Source organism: Aptenodytes patagonicus, chromosome 31 (genome assembly GCF_965638725.1).
Source record: "Aptenodytes patagonicus chromosome 31, bAptPat1.pri.cur, whole genome shotgun sequence".
Classification (NCBI taxonomy): Eukaryota; Metazoa; Chordata; class Aves; order Sphenisciformes; family Spheniscidae; genus Aptenodytes; species Aptenodytes patagonicus.
The window spans coordinates 166,411-186,254 of record NC_134979.1 but is presented as its reverse complement, the minus strand read 5'-3'; the positions used below and the strand labels follow the sequence as shown (position 1 = coordinate 186,254).

At 66.6% G+C, this 19,844-nt stretch overlaps 1 protein-coding gene and 1 long non-coding RNA gene across 2 annotated transcripts; one reads left to right on the top strand and one right to left on the bottom strand.

Annotated features, from left to right (window-relative positions):
- The first annotated feature begins 739 nt into the window (after window positions 1–739).
- On the top strand, window positions 740–15,468 carry ATP4A (ATPase H+/K+ transporting subunit alpha). The gene is given in 26 exon segments (XM_076360869.1): window positions 740–796; window positions 1,356–1,415; window positions 2,536–2,739; window positions 3,296–3,361; window positions 3,363–3,416; window positions 3,503–3,637; window positions 3,752–3,869; window positions 3,962–4,230; window positions 4,733–4,931; window positions 5,042–5,151; window positions 5,723–5,857; window positions 7,582–7,762; window positions 8,644–8,813; window positions 9,214–9,350; window positions 9,598–9,748; window positions 10,306–10,378; window positions 10,381–10,473; window positions 10,554–10,708; window positions 11,751–11,802; window positions 11,805–11,873; window positions 12,940–13,085; window positions 13,173–13,306; window positions 13,879–13,946; window positions 13,949–13,979; window positions 15,234–15,329; window positions 15,441–15,468. Coding segments are annotated over 26 exon segments (2,955 nt in total). The 5' UTR covers window positions 740–775.
- A 1,437-nt stretch (window positions 15,469–16,905) lies between these two features.
- LOC143171806 (uncharacterized) lies at window positions 16,906–17,995 on the bottom strand. Its single transcript, XR_012997214.1, has 2 exons — window positions 17,875–17,995; window positions 16,906–17,047 (listed from the first exon to the last, which is right to left on the bottom strand). It is a non-coding gene; the product is annotated as an uncharacterized LOC143171806 (long non-coding RNA).
- Between the last annotated feature and the right edge of the window lie 1,849 nt (window positions 17,996–19,844).

The window sequence follows — 19,844 nt, the reverse complement described above, 5'->3', positions numbered from 1 at the left end:
AGATGGAGGGATGGAGGGACGGACGGAGGGATGGAGAGATGGTCGGAGGGATGGAGGGACGGACGGAGGGATGGAGGGATGGTCAGAGGGATGGAGGGACAGATGGAGGGATGGAGGGATGGTCAGAGGGATGGAGGGACAGATGGAGGGATGGAGGGATGGACGGAGGGATGGAGGGATGGTCAGAGGGAGGGAGGGACGGACGGAGGGATGGAGGGATGGTCAGAGGGAGGGAGGGACGGACGGAAGGGATGGAGGGATGGACGGAGGGATGGAGGGATGGTCGGAGGGATGGAGGGATGGATGGAGGGATGGAGGGACGGACGGAGGGATGGAGGGATGGTCAGAGGGATGGAGGGATGGATGGAGGGATGGAGGGACGGACGGAGGGATGGAGGGACAGATGGAGGGATGGAGGGACGGACGGAGGGATGGAGGGATGGTCGGAGGGATGGAGGGATGGTCAGAGGGATGGAGGGACAGATGGAGGGATGGAGGGATGGACGGAGGGATGGAGGGACGGACAGAGGGACGGACGGAGGGATGGAGCGACAGACAGCAGGACACGTGGACGGAGAGAAGGTGGCACGAGGTGAAGGGAAAGACGGAGGTGGGATGGGGAGGGAGGGAGGGCTGGACAGAGGGACCCACCCCCGGACGACCCTTGACCTCTGACCTCTACCCCCAGGAGAGCTATGAACTGGGGCCGCGGGGCAAGGCCCCGCCCCCGGCACCAAAGGGGCGTGGCCGCCGCAAGCAGGAGAAGCTGGAGGACATGAAGAAGGAGATGGATGTGGTAGGGGGGGAACTGGGAGGGACTGGGAGGGACTGGGAGGGTCAACGGGGGGCACTGGGAGGTCAACTGGGGGGACTGGGAGGTCAACAAAGGGGACTGGGAGGGACTGGGAGGGTCACCGGGGGGGGACTGGGAGGGACTGGGAGGTCAACGGGGGGCACTGGGAGGTCAACTGGGGGGACTGGGAGGTCAATGGGGAAGACTGGGGGGACTGGGAGGTCAACTGGGGGGACTGGGAGGTCAACTGGGGGGACTGGGAGGGACTAGGGGGTCACCGGGGGGCACTGGGAGGGACTGGGAGGTCAACTGGGGGCACTGGGAGGTCAACTGGGGGGAGGGGGGGTCATCAAGGGTCAATGGAGGCAACTGGGACAGTCCGTGGGGGGAACTGGGAGGGACTGGGAGGTCAATGGGGACAATTGGGGGGGTCAACAGGGGTCAAGAGGGGGACTGGGAAGGTCAACAGGGCACTGGGAGGGTCAGTGAGGGCACTGGGCTGTATTGGGGGGCACTGGGAGGGTCAGGGGTCAGGGGTCAGTGCTGAGGCAGGTGCCCCCAGGATGACCACAAGCTTGACGTGAACGACCTGGAGGTCAAGTACAGCACCAGCATCACCAAGGTGGGTGACCCCTGACCTCTGACCCCAGCCGATCCCACAACCCCCAAGCTCCCAGCACCATGACCCTCTGACCCCTAACCCCATTGACCCCATGACCCTACAAGTCACATGGACCCCGACCAACCTCATTGACCCTGTTGACCCCCCCGGTGACCCATCAACCCCAGTGACCCCAATGACCCCCACCAGCCCCATTGACCCCATTGATCCCAGTCAACTCCATGACCCCATCGACCTGTTGACCTCATCAACCCTGTTGACCCCAGTCAACTCCATGACCCCCACCAACCCCGTTGACCCCACCAGCCCCGTTGACCCCAGTCAACTCCATGACCCCCATCAACCCCGTTGACCCCACTCAACCCCATTGACCCCACTCAAGCCTGTTGACCCCGCCAACCCCATTGACCCCATCGACCCCACCAACCCCATTGACCCCAGTCAACTCCATGACCCCCATCAACCTGTTGACCTCATCACCCCCATTGACCCCACCAACCCTATTGACCCCATTGACCCCACCAACCCTGTTGACCCCAGTCAACTCCATGACCCCCACTCAACCCCGTTGACCCCACTCAAGCCTGTTGACCCCACCAACCCTGTTGACCCCATCAACCCCACCAACCCCATTGACCCCAGTCAACTCCATGACCCCCATCAACCTGTTGACCTCATCACCCCCGTTGACCCCACCAACCCTATTGACCCCATTGACCCCACCAACCCTGTTGACCCCAGTCAACTCCATGACCCCCACTCAACCCCGTTGACCCCACTCAAGCCTGTTGACCCCACCAACCCTATTGACCCCATCAACCCCACCAACCCCATTGACCCCAGTCAACTCCATGACCCCCATCAACCTGTTGACCTCATCACCCCCGTTGACCCCACCAACCCTATTGACCCCATTGACCCCACCAACCCCGTTGACCCCAGCCAACTCCATGACCCCTGCTCAACCCCGTTGACCCCACTCAAGCCTGTTGACCCCCACCAACCCCATTGACCCCATCAACCCCACCAACCCCACCAACCCTACCAACCCCATTGACCCCATCAACCTCATTGACCCCGTCAACCCCATTGACCCCATGACCCCACTTGACCCCCGCAGGGCCTGGTGGAGGCGGTGGCAGCCGAGCGGCTGCTGCGGGATGGCCCCAACGAGCTCCGCCCCCCCCGGGGGACCCCCGAGTGCGTCAAGTTTGGGCGGCAGTTGGCCGGGGGTCTCCAGTGCCTGATGTGGGTGGCGGCGGCCATTTGCCTCATCGCCTACGGCGTGCAGGAGGGGGAGGGTGACCGCGGCAGCTCCGACAACGTACGCCAGATGCCTGGGTCTATCTTGGGAGGGGTGGGGTGGGACACGCCTGTGTCCATCTTGGGGAGGACATCTGGGGTCTATCTTGGGGGGAACACCTGGGTTCATCTGGGCGGGACACGCATGGGTCCATGGGTTGAGGAACGCTTGGGTCCATCTTGGGGAACATCTGGGTCCACCTGGGCTGGAGAACATCTGGGTTCGTCTGGGAGAACATCTGGGTCCATCTTAGAGGGATTCATGGGTCCACGGGTTGAGGAACGCCTGGGTCCATCTAGGGGGACATCTGGGTCCATCTGGGGAGGACGCCTGGGTCCATCTGGGTTGGGGAACACCTGGGTCCATCTTGGGGGGGTGACACGCATGGGTCCATGGGTTGAGGAACGCTCGGGTCCATCTGGAGAACATCTGGGTCCCTTTTCGGGGGCACCTGGAAGCCAGAGACCTTTGGGAGGGGGCAACTTGGGGGGCTCTGGGGGAGGAACTAGATGCCTGGAACCCTCTGGACGCCTGGGTCCCCACCCTGGGGACCTAATCCTGTCCCCACCACCCCCAGCTGTACCTCGCCATCGCCCTCATCGCCGTCGTCGTCGTCACCGGCTGCTTCGGCTACTACCAGGAACCAGGAGTTCAAGAGCACCAACATCATCGCCAGCTTCAAGAACCTCGTCCCTCAGGTGGGGCCACCCGGCCGCCTGGGTCCTTTCCCCACCCGGACGGCTGGGTCCCCACCCGAACGCCCAGGTTCCCCTGTCACCTCCAGCAAGCCACGGTGATCCGGGAAGGGGACAAGCTGCAGATCAACGCCAACGAGCTGGTGGTCGGTGACCTGGTGGAGATCAAAGGAGGCGACCGAGTTCCCGCGGACATCCGCATCATCTCAGCTCAGGGTTGCAAGGTGGGTCTGGACGCCTGGGTGCTTTGGAGTGGGGTGGGGGGGAGCGTCTGGACGCCTGGGTTCCCCCCCCACCCCACCCCGGGCGGAGTCATGTCCTCCCACCACCGCCTTCAGGTGGACAACTCGTCATTGACGGGGGAGTCGGAGCCCCAGACCCGGTCACCCGAGTGCACCCATGATTCACCCTTGGAGACCCGCAACATCGCCTTCTTCTCCACCATGTGCCTAGAAGGTGTGTCCCACCCGGATGCCTGGGTTCCCTTCCCGGATGTCTGGGTCCCACCCGGGTCCCCTAACCCACCCGGGATTACCCGGGTCCCATAGGGACGGCCATGGGGTTGGTGATCAACACGGGTGACCGGACCATCATCGGGCGCATCGCCAGCTTGGCCTCGGGGGTGGAGAACGAGAAGACGCCCATCGCCATCGAGATCGAGCACTTTGTTGACATCATCGCCGGCCTCGCCATCTTCTTCGGCGCCACCTTCTTCGTGGTGGCCATGGTCATCGGCTACACCTTCCTCCGTGCCATGGTCTTCTTCATGGCCATCGTCGTGGCCTACGTCCCTGAGGGGCTGCTGGCCACTGTCACGGTATGGCTTGGGGCACCACGGGGGTTGGAGCTCTAGGGCTGCGGGTCCCATCACAAACCACGGGTGCTATGGGGCCCTTGAGGGTCTTCATGGGGCTTATATGGAACCCATGGGTCCAACACAACCTGGGGGGCGGGTCTGCATGGGCCTTGATGGTCTCTACGGGTCCATTGGGCATCAAATGCCTTCCTGGAGGTCCCCGTGGCTCCAAGGCCACCACACCAGCTCCAGGAGGTCCCCATGGGTCCGTCACAAACCGTGGGTGCAACGGGGTCCTTGAGGGTCTTCATGGGGCTCACATAGGACCCACGGGTCCAACGCAACCCAAGGATGCGATATGGGTTCTGGTTGTCCCTACAGGTCCGTGGGCATCAACTGCTTTCCTGGAGGTCCCGGTGGCTCCAGGGCCACCACACCAGCTCCAGGAGGTCCCCAAGGGTCCCACGGGTACCATAGGGCTCCCAGGGTTCCCCAGGGTGCTGAGGGTCTTCTCCGGCCCCAGGTTTGCCTCTCACTGACGGCGAAGCGGCTGGCACGGAAGAACTGCGTGGTGAAGAACCTGGAAGCGGTGGAGACGTTGGGTTCCACCTCGGTCATCTGCTCCGACAAGACGGGGACCCTCACCCAAAACCGGATGACGGTGGCACATCTCTGGTTCGACAACCAGATCCACACGGCCGACACTACCGAGGACCAATCGGGTGAGCCGGATGCCTGGGTCGACACCCCCCCCGCCCCCCCACTGCCACCTCCACCCCACCCCGGATGCCCTGGGGTCCCCTGAGGTGACCCTCTAGGTCCCACCACCCAGGTCAGAGCTTCGACCAATCGTCGGAGACGTGGACCATGCTGAGCCGCGTCGTCACCCTCTGCAATAGGGCCCAGTTCAAGCCAGGACAGGACAACATCCCTGTGGCCAAGGTGGGACACGTGTGGGGCCACGGGCCCTATATGGGGCGGGGAGGGGCACGTAGGGACCCTGTATGGGGCTTCATATGGGATTGGGAGAAGTGCATAGGGGCTAGGACTCCTATAGGGGCACTAGATGGGGCTAGGAAGAGTGTATAGGGGGCCAGAACCCTCACAGGGGCACAATATGGGGCTGGGAGGGGCATACGGGGACCCCCATAGGGGCTCTGTATGGGGGTGAAGGGGGGGGGGGGGGGGGGTGTATAGAGGCCCTATATAGGGCTGGGAGGGGCATATAAGGCCCAGGACACCCATAGGGGCATTATATGGGGCTGGGAGGGGTGTACAGGGGCCAAGAACCCCCATACAGGCCCTATATGGGGATGAGGGGGGGCATACAGGGGCCAGGACACCCGTAGAGGCACTATATGGGGCTGGAAATGTCATATAGGACGCCTATAGGGGCCCTATATAGGGCTTGGAAAGGCATGTAGGGGCCAGGACCTCCCCCATAGGGGCCCTATATGGGGTGATATGCCCCCCCCCCCCCGAGCCCCACCCGCTTAAGCCCCGCCCCCCGCAGCGTGAGGTCATCGGCGACGCTTCGGAGACGGCGCTGTTGAAGTTCGCGGAGGTGACGGTGGGGTCGGTGGCGGAGGCCAGGGGACGGTTCCCCAAGATGGCCGAGCTGCCCTTCAACTCCACCAACAAGTTCCAGGTGAGGGGACCCAGGCGTCGGGTGAGGGACCCAGGTGTCCAAGAGGGACCTAGACGTTCACGAGGGACCCAAGTGTCCAAGAGGGACCCAGGTGTCCAAGGGGGACCCAGGTGTCCAGGAGGGACCCAGGTGTCCCAGGAGAACCCAGGTGTCCAAGAGGGACCTAGGTGTTCATGAGGGACCCAAGTGTCCAAGAGGGACCCAGGCATCCGGGGAGGGACCCAGGTGTCTGGGAGGGACCTAGATGTTCACGAGGGACCCAAGTGTCCAAGAGGGACCCAGGTATCCAAGAGGGACCCAAGTGTCCAAGGGGGACCCAGGTGTCCCAGGGGGACCCAGGTGTCCAAGAGGGACCTAGATGTTCACGAGGGACCCAAGTGTCCAAGAGGGACCCAGGTGTCCAAGGGGGACCCAGGTGTCCAGGAGGGACCCAGGTGTCCCAGGAGAACCCAGGTGTCCAAGAGGGACCTAGGTGTTCATGAGGGACCCAAGTGTCCAAGAGGGACCCAGGCATCCGGGAAGGGGACCCAGGCATCCGGGGAGGGACCCAGGTGTCTGGGAGGGACCTAGATGTTCACGAGGGACCCAAGTGTCCAAGGGGGACCCTGGTGTCCAGGAGGGACCTAGATGTTCATGAGGAACCCAAGTGTCCAAGGGGGACCCAGGCATTGGGAGAGGGACCCAGGTGTCCAGGGGGACCCAGGTGCCCGAGAGGGACCTAGATGTTCATGAGGAACCCAAGTGTCCAAGGGGGACCCAGGTGTCTGGGAAGGGGACCCAGGTGTCCAGGAGGGACCCAGGCATTGGGGGAGGGACCCAGGTGTCCAGGAGGGACCCAGGTGCCCAAGAGGGACCTAGATGTTCATGAGGGACCCAAGTATCCAAGGGGGACCCAGGTGTCTGGGAAGGGGACCCAGGTGTCCAGGAGGGACCCAGGCATTGGGGGAGGGACCCAGGTGTCCAGGAGGGACCCAGGTGCCCAAGAGGGACCTAGATGTTCATGAGGGACCCAAGTATCCAAGGGGGACCCAGGCATCCAGGAAGGGGACCCAGGCATCCGGGGAGGGACCCAGCTGTCCAGGAGGGACCCAGGTGTCCAAGAGGGACCTAGATGTTCATGAGGAACCCAAGTGTCCAAGGGGGACCCAGGTGTCTGGGAAGGGGACCCAGGTGTCCAGGAGGGACCCAGGGCATTGGGGGAGGGACCCAGGTGTCCAGGAGGGACCCAGGTGCCCAAGAGGGACCTAGATGTTCATGAGGGACCCAAGTATCCAAGGGGGACCCAGGCATCCAGGAAGGGGACCCAGGCATCCGGGGAGGGACCCAGGTGTCCAGGAGGGACCCAGGTGTCTAAGAGGGACCTAGATGTTCATGAGGGACCCAAGTGTCCAAGGGGACCCAGGAGTCTGGGAAGGGGACCCAGGTGTCCAGGAGGGACCCAGGCATTGGGGGAGGGACCCAGGTGTCCAGGAGGGACCCAGGTGCCCAAGAGGGACCTAGATGTTCATGAGGGACCCAAGTGTCCAAGGGGGACCCAGGTATCTGGAGGGCACCCAGGCTACTGAGAAGCACCCAGGTGTCTAGGGTGGACCCAGGCATCTGGGGAGGGACCCAGGTGTCCGGGGAACGACCCGGGCATCCGGAGGAGGGGCGGGGGGGGGGGGGGGGGCGGGACACGATCCAGGCGTTCGGGTGGGAACCCAGGGATCCCGGTCCTTCGACAGCTGTCGGTCCACGAGGCGGGAGAACGGCAACTCCTGGTGCTGAAAGGTGCCCCCGAGCGGGTGCTGGAACGGTGCAGCACGGTGCTGCTGAAGGGACAGGAGCTGGCCCTGGACGCCCAGTGGCGGGAGGCCTTTGAGGGGGCCTACGCCGAGCTGGGGGGGCGTGGGGAGAGGGTGTTGGGTGAGTGGAGGCCGGGGCGGGGCGGGGGGGGAGGGGAATGGGGGGAGGTGGGGGAAAAAGGGAATGGGGGGGACGTGGGGATGGAGGGGGGGGACGGGACATCACGGGGAGATGGGGACACAGGGATGGAGGAACGTCATGGGGAGATGGGGACATGGGGGACATGAGGAGATGGGGGGGCATCACGGGGAGATGGTGGGACATGGGGGGGATATAGGGGACATGGGGATATGGGGGAATAGGGGGACGGGGGGAGACATGGGGATGGGGAGACATCATGGGGAGATGGGGACATCATGGGGAGATGGGGGGACATGGGGATTGGGGAGGACGTGGGGATGGGGGGGACGTGGGGATGGGGGGACATCATGGGGAGATGGGGAGACATGGGGAGATGGGGAGATGGGGACATCATGGGGAGATGGAGGGACATGGGGATTGGGGGGAAATGGGGATGGGGGGGACGTGGGGATGGGGGGACATCATGGGGAGATGGGGAGATGGGGACATCATGGGGAGATGGGGACATCATGGGGATTGGGGAGGACGTGGGGATGGGGGGACGTCATGGACAGATATGGGGAGATGGGGGACGTGGGGATGGGGGGGACATGGGGATGAGGGGACATCATGGGGAGATGGGGGGACATGAGGACATCATGGGCAGATGGGGGGACGTGGGGATGGGGGGACATCATGGGGAGATGGGGGGACACGGGGAGATGGGGACATGGGGACATCGGAACATGGAGGGACACGGAAGGACATGGGGACATGGGATGGAGGACACGTGTGCAGGGGTTGGCACATGCAACACCCGCATGCACACGGGTTCCAATGTCACCCCGTGTCCCCTCACGTCCCCCCTTGTCCCTCCCAAGGGTTCTGCGCCCGCTGGCTGCCGGCGGGGACGGTGGCAGCGGGGACAGACCCTGAGGCTCTGCCAGAGGTGGCCGTGGGACTCTGCTTCGCCGGGCTCGTGTCCATGATCGACCCACCCAGGGCCACCGTCCCCCAGGCCGTGCTCAAGTGTCGCACGGCTGGTATCAGGGTAGGGGACCTGGCGGGGGACATGGAGGACACGGGGACTAGGAGGGACATGGGGATGGGGGGGGGACATCGAGAACATGGAAGGACATGGAGGGATTTGGGGATATGGGGACATGGGAATTGGGATGGAGACAGGGATGGGGGGACATCAAGGACATGGAGGGACATGGAGATTGGGGGGGACATAGAGATGGGGGACATCAAAGACATGGAAGGACACGGAGGGATTTGGGGACACGGGGGGGACACGAGGGACATGAGGATGGAGGGACATCAAGAACATGGAGGGACGTGGGGGGGACACTGGGGACACGGGGGACCACAGGGGACCATGAGGAACCATCGGGACCACAGGTGGCCATCACGCCCACACCAATGTCCCCATGCGCCCTTGTCCCCAGGTCATCATGGTGACCGGAGACCACCCCATCACGGCCAAGGCCATCGCGGCGGCCGTTGGCATCATCTCAGAGGGCAGCGAGACCCCCGAGGAGGTGGCAGCTCGTCTACGTCTACCCCTTGAACGGGTGGACCCCAGGTGGGACCCAGGAGTCCGGGAGGGGACCCAGGCGTCTGGGAGGGACCCAGGGGTCTGAGGGGGGGGGGACGACACCCCGGCGTCCGGGTGGAGGTGACCTTGGCACTTGGGTGGACCGTGGTGGGGACCACGATGTCTTGGGTGATCCAGCTCCATGGAGGTGGGGAGCGGGGAGGGGAACCCAGGCGTCCAGGGTGGGGGGTGACCCAGGCGTCCGGTGTCGTTTCCCGCCTCCCCCCCCCCCCAGGCAAGCGCGGGCGCGGGTGGTGACAGGGGCGGAGCTGGCGGCCATGACACCGGGGGCTCTGGAGGGTCTCCTGCGCGCCCACCCCGAGATGGTCTTCGCCCGGACGTCACCTCAGCAGAAACTTGTCATCGTGGAGAGCTGCCAGCGGCTGGTGGACGCTGGGGTCACCGAGGGGACATTGGGGACCTTGGGGACATGAGGGACCTTGGGGACATGGGGGACATTGGGGACACTGGGGCCATGGGGACACTGGGGCCATGGGGGACACTGCGGACACGGGGGACATGGGATGTTGGAGGCATGGGGACACTGAGGGGGGCATGGGGACATTGGGGGACATGGGGGGACATTGGAGGGACGCTGGGGAAGTCGGCGACACTGGGGACATGGGCACAACTGGAAGCCACTGCCAGTCCAGGTGGGGAGGGGACATTGGGTGGCCTTGGGACACTGGGATGACCAAAGACATGCCCCCAGCACCCCTGTCCTCAGGGTGCCATCATGATGGGGGGGGGGGCGGTGGTGATGGTCCCCATGTCCCCAGGGTGCCATCATGATGGGGATAGTGATGGTCCTTGTCCCCACCCCTCTGGTCCCTGTGTCCCCAAGGAGCCATCACGGTGGGGAGGTGTGATGTTCCCAAGGTGCCATCACGGCGGGGATGGGGATGGTCCTCATCCCTCACCCCTCCGGGTCCCCATGTCCCAGGGTGCCATCGTGGCGGTGACGGGGGACGGGGTGAACGATTCCCCGGCGCTGAAGAAGGCCGACATCGGGGTGGCCATGGCATCGCCGGCTCTGACGCCGCCAAGAACGCGGCCGACATGATCCTCCTCGATGACAACTTCGCCTCCATCGTCACCGGCGTGGAGCAAGGTGGGGCTGGGGAGACCGGGTGGGGGGGTGGGTGACACGAGGTGACACCGCCCTGGCGACGCTGTCCCCGCCCTTCCCAGGCCGCTTGATCTTTGACAACCTGAAGAAGTCCATCGCCTACACTTTGACCAAGAACATCCCCGAGTTGACCCCCTACCTCATCTACATCACGGCCAGCGTCCCCCTGCCCTTGGGCTGCATCACCATCCTCTTCATCGAGCTCTGCACTGACATCGTGAGTGCCCGGACGCCCGGGTTCCCCTGCCCGGACACCTGGGTCATCAACTGGTCGTTGAGGTTCCTCACCCAGGAACCGGGGTTCTTCAGACGGCCGTTGGGGTTCTTCACCCAGGCATTTGGGTCCCTCACCGCACGCCCGGCTCCTCTGCCCGGACACCTGGGTCCATCAACTGGTCGTTGAGGTTCCTCACCCAGGAACCGGGGTTCTTCACCCAGGCATTTGGGTCCCTCACCCAGCCACCTGGGGGTCCCCTCCCAGATGCCTGGGTGCCTCACCCGCATGCCTGGGTCCCTCACCCGCATGCCCGGCTCCTCTGCCCGGACACCTGGGTCCATCAACTGGTCGTTGAGGTTCCTCACCCAGGAACCGGGGTTCTTCAGACGGCCGTTGGGGTTCTTCACCCAGGCATCTGGCTCCCTCACCCGGCCACCTGGGGTCCCCTCCCAGATGCCCGGGTGCCTCACCCGCATGCCTGGGTCCCTCACCCACATGCCCGGCTCCTCTGCCCGGACACCTGGGTCCATCAACTGGTCGTTGAGGTTCCTCACCCAGGAACCGGGGTTCTTCAGACGGCCGTTGGGGTTCTTCACCCAGGCATCTGGCTCCCTCACCCGGCCACCTGGGGTCCCCTCCCAGATGCCTGGGTGCCTCACCCGCATGCCTGGGTCCCTCACCCGCATGCCCAGCTCCTCTGCCCAGACACTGGGTCCATCAACTGGTCGTTGAGGTTCCTCACCCAGGAACCGGGGTTCTTCAGACGGCCGTTGGGGTTCTTCACCCAGGCATCTGGCTCCCTCACCCGGCCACCTGGGGTCCCCTCCCAGATGCCTGGGTGCCTCACCCGCATGCCTGGGTGCCTCACCCACATGCCCGGTCCTCCACCCAGATACCTTGGTCCTTCACCCCAGACACTTGGGTCCTTCACCCCAAGGGTTGGGTCCGCCACCCAGATACCAGGGTTCCCCCCCCCCCCAAACCAGATGTCGGGGTCCCTCCCGGCCGCCTGGGTCCCTCACCCGGATTCCTGGGTCCACAGTTCCCCTCGGTCTCCTTGGCCTATGAGAGGGCGGAGAGTGACATCATGCACCTGAGCCCCGCAACCCTCGACGCGACCGGTTGGTCAACGAACCTTTGGCGGCTTATTCCTACTTCCAGATCGGTACGGCCCGGGTGCTCCCCGCCCCGGGGAGGGGGCGGGGGTGTCCCCGGATGCCGGGGTCCACCTTGGGTGGGTTGGCTGGGGGGGAGGGAGGGTGGGTGGGTCCTGGCCGGTCTAGATTTGGGGTGCCCCCGGACAGCTGGGTGTGCAGATGCCTGGGTCCCGGACGCCCGGACACTTGGGTCCCTGGCTGCTTGGACACCCAGGTCCCCGGACACCAGGGTCCCTGGGACACCCGAGTCCCCAGACGTCCCTGGGTCCCTGGCCACTTGGACACCTGGGTTCCCAGGTGCCTGGACACCCAGGTCCCTGGACACCAGGGTCTCCGGACGCTTGAGTCCCCAGGCACCTGGGTCCCTTCGTCCCTGGGTCCCTGGCCACTTGGACACCCAGGTCCCCAGGTGCCTGGACACCCAGGTCCCCGGACACCCAGGTCCCTGGACACCAGGGTCTCCGGACGCTTGAGTCCCCAGGCACCTGGGTCCCTTCGTCCCTGGGTCCCTGGCCACTTGGACACCCAGGTCCCCAGGTGCCTGGACACCCAGGTCCCCGGACACCCAGGTCCCTGGACACACGTCTCTGGACGCTTGAGTCCCAGACACTTGGGTCCCTGGGTGCCCGGACACCTGGGTCCCTGGGTCCCTGGAGACTTGGGTCTCCAGATGTCCCTGGACGCTTGAGTCCCCAGACACCTGGGTCCCTTCGTCCCTGGGTCCCTGGCCACTTGGACACCCAGGTCCCCTGGACACCCAGGTCCCTGGACACCAGGAATCTCTGGAGGCTTGAGTCCCCAGGCACCTGGGTCCCTTGGGTCCTGGGTGCCTGGACCCCTGGTCCCTGGGTGCCCAGACACCTGGGTCCCTGGGTGCTTGGGTCCACAGGTCCATGGGTCCCTGGCCACCTGAGTCCCCAGATGTCCCTGGACGCTTGAGTCCCCAGACACCTGGGTCCCTTCGTCCTGGGTGCCCGGACCCCTGGGTCCCTGGGTGCTTGGGTCCACCGGTCCATGGGTGCCCGGAGACCGGGGTCCCCCCCTAACCCTCCCCCCCCCCCCCCCCCTCGGTAGGTGCCATCCAGTCCTTCGCCGGCTTCACCGACTACTTCGTGGCGATGGCGCAGGAGGGTTGGTGGCCTCTGCTCTGCTTGGGCCTGCGCCCGCGTTGGGAGGACACCCACGAGCAGGAGCTGCAGGACAGCTACGGCCAGCAGTGGGTACGTACAGCCCCTATAGACCCCTGTAGGCCCCTATACGTCGTCGTCATCCCCCCCCCCCTCGCTGATCTCTTACGTCGCCCGCAGACCTTCGAGCAGCGCCGCTACCAGCAGTACACCTGCTACACCGTCTTCTTCATCAGCATCGAGATGTGCCAGATTGCCGACGTCCTCATCCGCAAGACCCGACGCCTCTCCCTCTTCCAGCAGGGCCTCTTCCGGTGCCTATAGGGGCTATAGGGGGCTATAGGGGCTCTTCAAGTGCTTGGGGGGGGGGGGGGGCCAAAGGGATAATGGGACTCAGCTGGTACCAACGGGGGCTACGGGGCTTCTTCCATGACTATCGGGGTGTAGGGGCTCTGCCAGCACCTATGGGGGCTATAGGGGTTCTTCCAGGGGCTAATGGGCTCCTACGGGTGCTACAGGGGCTCTGCCGGTGCCTATGGGGGCTGTAGGAGTTCTTCTGGGGCTGTAGGGGCCCTTCTAGTGCCTACAGGTTCTATAGGGGCTCTGTCGCTGCCTGTAAGGACTATAAAGGGGCTATGGGGCCTCTTCTGGTGCCCATGTGTGTATATACCACCACCCCCCCCGGGTGCCTATGGGGGTATACGGGCCACAGGGGCTCTGCTATAGGAGCCTGTGCAGCACCATAGGTGCCCATAGGGGTGCCTATGGGGTGCTACAGGAGCCTGTGGGGTGCCTATGGGACACTATAGGAGCCCATGGGGTGCTACAGGTGCCCATAGGGCGCTCTAGGTGCCCGCGGGGTGCTATAGGGGCCCGTCTCCGGCAGGAACCGGATCCTGGTGATCGCCATCGTGTTCCAGGTGTCCATCGGCTGCTTCCTCTGTTACTGCCCGGGATGCCCAACGTCTTCAACTTCATGCCCATCCGGTGGGCCGGACGCCTCGGTCCCCTCCTGACCCCCTTCCCGGTCACCTGGGTGTCCCCCGGACACCCGGGTCCCCTCCTGACCCCCTTCCCGGATGCCTGGGTGTCCCCCGGACACCTGGGTCCCCTCCTGACCCCCTTCCTGGACGCCTGGGTGCCCCCCCAGACACCTGGGTCCCCTCCTGACCCCCTTCCCGGATGCCTGGGTGTCCCCCCGGACACCCTGGGTCCCCTTCCCGGACGCCTGGGTCCCCTCCTGAATGCCTGGATTCCCTCCTGATCCCTTTCTGGACACCTGGTCCCCTCCTGATCCCTTCCCGGACACCTGGGTCTCCCCGGGGATGTCTGGATCCCCTCCTGGGGATACCTGGGTCCCTCCCAAATGCCTGGATCCCCTCCTGAGCCCCTTCTGGGGACGCCTGGGTCCCCTTCCCGGACACCTGGGTCCCCTCGCAGATGCCTGGGTCCCCTCCTGATCCCTTCCAGGACACCTGGGTCCCCTTCCCGGACGCCTGGGTCCCCTCCCCAAATGCCTGGGTCCCCTCCTGACCCCTTCCCGGACACCTGGGTCCCCCCAGGGATGTCTGGATCCCCTCCTGAGCCCCTCCTGGGGACACCTGGGTCCCCTTCCCGGGCACCTGGGTCCCTCCCAAATGCCTGGGTCCCCTCCTGACCCCCTCCTGGGGACACCTGGGTCCCCTCCAAATGCCTGGGTCCCCTCCTGATCCCTTCCAGGACACCTGGGTCCCCCCAGGGATGCCTGGATCCCCTCCTGGGGACACCTGGGTCCCCTCCCAAATGCCTGGGTCCCCTCGCAGATGCCTGGGTCCCCTCCTGATCCCTTCCAGGACACCTGGGTCCCCCCCAGGGATGCCTGGATCCCCTCCTGGGGACACCTGGGTCCCCTCCCAAATGCTGGGTCCCCTCCTGATCCCTTCCAGGACACCTGGGTCCCCTCCCAATGCCTGGGTCCCCTCCTGATCCCTTCCAGGACACCTGGGTCCCCCCCAGGGATGCCTGGATCCCCTCTGGGGACACTTGGATCCCCTCGCAGATGCCTGGATCCCCTCCTGGATGCCTGGCCCCTCCTGATCCCTTCCAGGACGCCTGGGTCCCCCTCAGGGATGCCTGGATCCCCTCCTGAGCCCCTCCTGGGGACACCTGGGTCCCCTTCCCGGATGCCTGGGTCCCCCCCAAGGACACCTGGGTCCCCTGACCAGGTTACCCCCCCCCCCCCCCCCCACTCCAATCCCCCAGGTTCCAGTGGTGGTTCGTGCCGATGCCCTTCGGCCTCCTCATCCTCATCTACGACGAGATCCGGAAATTAGGAGTGCGGAGACACCCAGGAAGTGAGTGGCTGGCGCCGGACACCTGGGTGTCCCCCCACCCCCCCCCCCCACCCTGGGTGCCTGGGTGTCGTGTGTTCCCCCCCCATCACCCCCTCTGTGTCTTCCCCGCCCCCAGGTGGTGGGACCGAGAGCTCTACTACTGAGATGGAGACCGATGTGCTGCCATGGATGCCTGGGTCCGTCCCCCCCCGTGCCCCCCCCGGACACCTGGGGGTCCCCCCCAAATACCTGGATCCCCCCCGGGTGCCTGGGTCGTCCCCCCCAGACATCTGGGTCCCCCCCGGACACCTGGGGTGTCCCCCAGACACCTGGGTCATGTCCCCCCCAATACCTGGATCCCCACGGACGCCTGGGTCCTCCTCAAACACCCGGGTCCCCGTCCCCCCCCCCCCCCCCCAAATACCTGGGTCCCCCCCCAGATGCCTGGGTCCCCCCCTTGAACACCCGGGTCCCCCCCCAAATACCTGGATCCCCCAGATGCCTGGGTCCCCCCCTCAAACACCTGGATCCCCGTCCCCCCCCCCAAATACCTGGGTCCCCCCCGATGCTGGGTCCCCCCCTCGACACCGGGTCCTCCCCTGGATGCCTGGGTCCCCCCCCCCCGCCCCAAAAACCTGGGGTCCCCCCCTCGAACACCCGGGTCCTCCCCTGGATGCCTGGGTCCCCCCCCCCCCCCCCCGCCCCAAATACCTGGGTCCCCCCTCGAACACCCGGGTCCTCCCCTGGATGCCTGGGTCCCCCCCCCCCCGCCCCAAATACCTGGGTCCCCCCCTCGAACCCCGGGTCCTCCCTGGATGCCTGGGTCCCTCCCCCCCGCCCCAAATACCTAGGTCCCCCCCAAATACCTGGGTCCCCCCTCGAACACCCGGGTCCCCCCTGGATGCCTGGGTCCCCCCCCCCCACCCCAAATACCTGGGTCCCCCCCTCGAACACCCGGGTCCTCCCCTGGATGCCTGGGTCCCCCCCCCCCCGCCCCAAAAACCTGGGTCCCCCCCTCGAACACCCGGGTCCTCCCTGGATGCCTGGGTCCCCCCCCCCCCCCCGCCCCAAATACCTGGGTCCCCCCCTCGAACACCCGGGTCCTCCCCTGGATGCCTGGGTCCCCCCCCCCCCGCCCCAAATACCTGGGTCCCCCCTCGAACACCCGGGTCCTCCCCTGGATGCCTGGGTCCCTCCCCCCCGCCCCAAATACCTGGGTCCCCCCCAAATACCTGGGTCCCCCCCTCGAACACCCCGGGTCCCCCCCGGATGCCTGGGTCCCCCCCCCCCCCCCAAATACCTGGATCCCCCCTGATGCTGAGGTTCCCCCCCCCAAATACCTGGGTCCCCCACGGATTCCTGGGTCCCCCCCCCCGCCCCAAATACCTGGGTCCCCCCAAATACCTGGGTCCCCCCCTCGAACACCCAAGGTCCCCCCTGCCCCAAATACCTGGGTCCCCCCAGATGCCTGGGTTCCCCCCCTCGAACACCCGGGTCTCCCCCCTGCCCCAAATACCTGGGTCCCCCCCTCGAACACCCGGGTCCCCCCCCCGCCCCCCCCCCCCCCCCCCCAGACGTCTGGGTCCAATAAAGGCCTCACGGTCTCTATAGGTGCCTTTAATTCAGGGGGGGGGCAGGAGGGGGACGAGCAGCCTCAGGGCCCCCAGCCCCAAGGCCGCCGCCCCCAGCGCCCGCAGCCCCAGCGCCCCCCAGGGGCCCAGCCCCAGCGCTTGCCCCGCCCACCTGCGGGGGAAGAGGGCGGGGCGTCAGGGGGGACACGCCCACTGCAGGCACCACGCCCCCCACCCCACCCCCCCAAGCCTCAGATCTCCCCACTAAGGGTCTACCCTGGTGTGGACTTGAAGGCCACGCCCACACCGCAAGCCACACCCTCCCTCTGGCAGGCCACGCCCCCAAGTCCCCCAGAGCCGTCCCCAAGTCAGCAGCAGGCCACACCCCCAGTCTTCAAGCCCCGCCCCTACACCCCCTCCCCTTTCCAGCACCTGTCTTGTTCCCCCAGGGAGCCCCGCCCCTCCACAGAGGCCCCTCCTCTCTCGGCATAAGCTCCGCCCACCCACCGGGAACACCCACCCCCTTAGTCCCACCCACTCAGCGAGGAAGCCCCGCCCATGCAGCTGAAGACCTTGCAACAGCAGCTCAGAACCCCACCCCCAATTAGGCCCCGCCCAATTAGTGCCCACCCAATTAGGCCCCGCCCTTATTCCCAAGTCACACCCCCTCAGAGGAAGCCCCGCCCCCTCAGGGAAGCCCTTGCAGGCAGCAGCAGCCCCCAAGACCCCACCCAATGGCAGCCCCGCCTCCAACCCCAAGCTCCGCCCCACCGCTAAGCCCCACCCCATAAGCCCCACCCCTGAATGAAGCCACGCCCCCATTAAGCCCCGCCTACCCCATAAGAAAGGCTGCTCCTAGGCAGCAGCAGCAGCCAGCCAGCCCCCCCCCCCCCCAAGCACAGCCCGGGGGGGGGGGGGGGGGGAAGCCCCCCTAGCCCCCGCCCCCAGGAGGAAGCCCCGCCCCTTGTGAGGCCCCGCCCACCGCTAAGCCCCGCCTACCCAGTGAGGAAGCCCTCGTAGGCAGCAGCGGCCAGCAGCCCCCCCCAGGGGCAGGCGCAGGCGGGGGGCAGGTCGTGGACGCCCCGAAGCCCAGAGCAGCGCCGCCGCCGCCACGTGACGCACCTGGGGGGGGGGGGGGGGGGGGGCAAAAGGGGGGGTTGGGGGGGATAATGACCCCCCCGAGGGCAAGAACACACCCCCCCTGGGGGCAATAATAACCTTCAATTACACCCCCCCCCCGGGCGATTATCCCCAACTAACCCCCTGGGGGGGGGGGGGGGGGCAATTACCCCCCATTAGTGCCCCCCCAGGGCAATTCCCCCCCCCCCAATTACCCCTCAGGGCAATTAACCCCCCCCCCCAATTACCCCCCCATGACAATACCCCCCCCTCAATCCACCCCCCATGGCAGTTGTGTCCCCCCCCCCCAATTACCCCCCCAGGGCAACTACCCCCCCCATTTCTCCTCCCAATTACCCCCCAGTCACCCCCCCACTTTTCCCAATTCGCCTCCTCCAGCCCCCCCAAGTCGCCCCCCCCAGACCCCCAGTCCCCCCTCCAGTCCCCAGTCACCCCCCCATCCTCCCAGTCGCCCCCCCAGTTGCCCCCCAGTCACCCCCCCCCAGCCCCGTCGCCCCCCCAGTCCCCTCAGTCACTGTCCCCGTCACCCCCCAGTCCTCCCAGCCCCCCCAGCCCCCCAGTTGCCCCCCAGTCCTCACAGTCGCCCCCCCCAGTCTCCCAGCCCCCCAGTCACCCCCCCAGTCTCCCCACCATCACCCCCCCAGCCCTCCCAGCCCCCCAGTTGCCCCCCCAGTTACCCCCCCCAGTCCCCCAGTTACCCCCCGTCGCCCCCGTCACCCCCCAGTCCTCCCAGCCCCCCAGTTACCCCCCCAGTCGCCCCCCCAATCCCCCAGTCACCCCCCCAGTCCTCCCAGCCCCCCAGTTGCCCCCCCCAGTCCTCCAGCTACCCCCCCAGTCACCCAGTCACCCCCCCAGTCCTCCCAGCCCCCCAGTTGCCCCCCCAGTCCCCCAGTTGCCCCCCAGCCCTCCCAGCCGCCCCCCCCAGTTGCCCCCCAGTCCTCCCAGCCCCCCAGTCACCCCCCCAGTCCCCCCACCATCACCCCCCAGTCCTCCCAGCCCCCCAGTTACCCCCCAAGTTGTCCCCCCAGTCACCCCCCCAGTCCCCCCAGTTACCCCCCGTCGCCCCCGTCACCCCCCCAGTCCTCCCAGCCCCCCAGTTGCCCCCCCCAGTCCTCCCAGCCCCCCAGCCCTCCCAGCCGCCCCCCCAGTTGCCCCCCAGTCCTCCCAGCCCCCCAGTCGCCCCCCCAGTCCCCCCCACCATCACCCCCCAGTCCTCCCAGCCCCCCAGTCGCCCCCCCAGTCCCCCCACCATCACCCCCCCAGCCCCCAGTTGCCCCCCCAGCCCTCCCAGCCGCCCCCCCCAGTTGCCCCCCCAGTCCCCCCACCATCACCCCCCCAGTCCTTCCAGCCCCCCAGTTACCCCCCCAGTCGCCCCGTCACACCCCAGTCCTCCCAGCCCCCCAGCCCCCCAGTCGCCCCCCCCAGTCCTCCCAGCCCCCCAGTCGCCCCCCCAGTCCCCCCCCACCATCACCCCCCCAGCCCTCCCCAGCCCCCCAGTTAGCCCCCCAGTCGCCCCCCAGTCCTCCCAGCCCCCCAGTTGCCCCCCCAGCCCCCCCAGTCCCCCCCACCATCACCCCCCAGCCCTCCCAGCCCCCCAGTTGCCCCCCCGCCCCCCCCCCCTCACCAGGCCTGATGTTGGAGTCCAGCCCCATCTGCAGGTGCCGCCAGTCGAACTCCACCCCCCGCGCCCCCACCCACAGCGGGACGCACCTACGGACCCCCGCGGCCGGTTAAGGGGGGGGGGACGACCCCCCCGCGGCCGGGGTCCCTATAGATTCCCCAACCCCCCCCGCCTCAGTCGCTATAAATTCCCCCAGCTCCCCCAGACC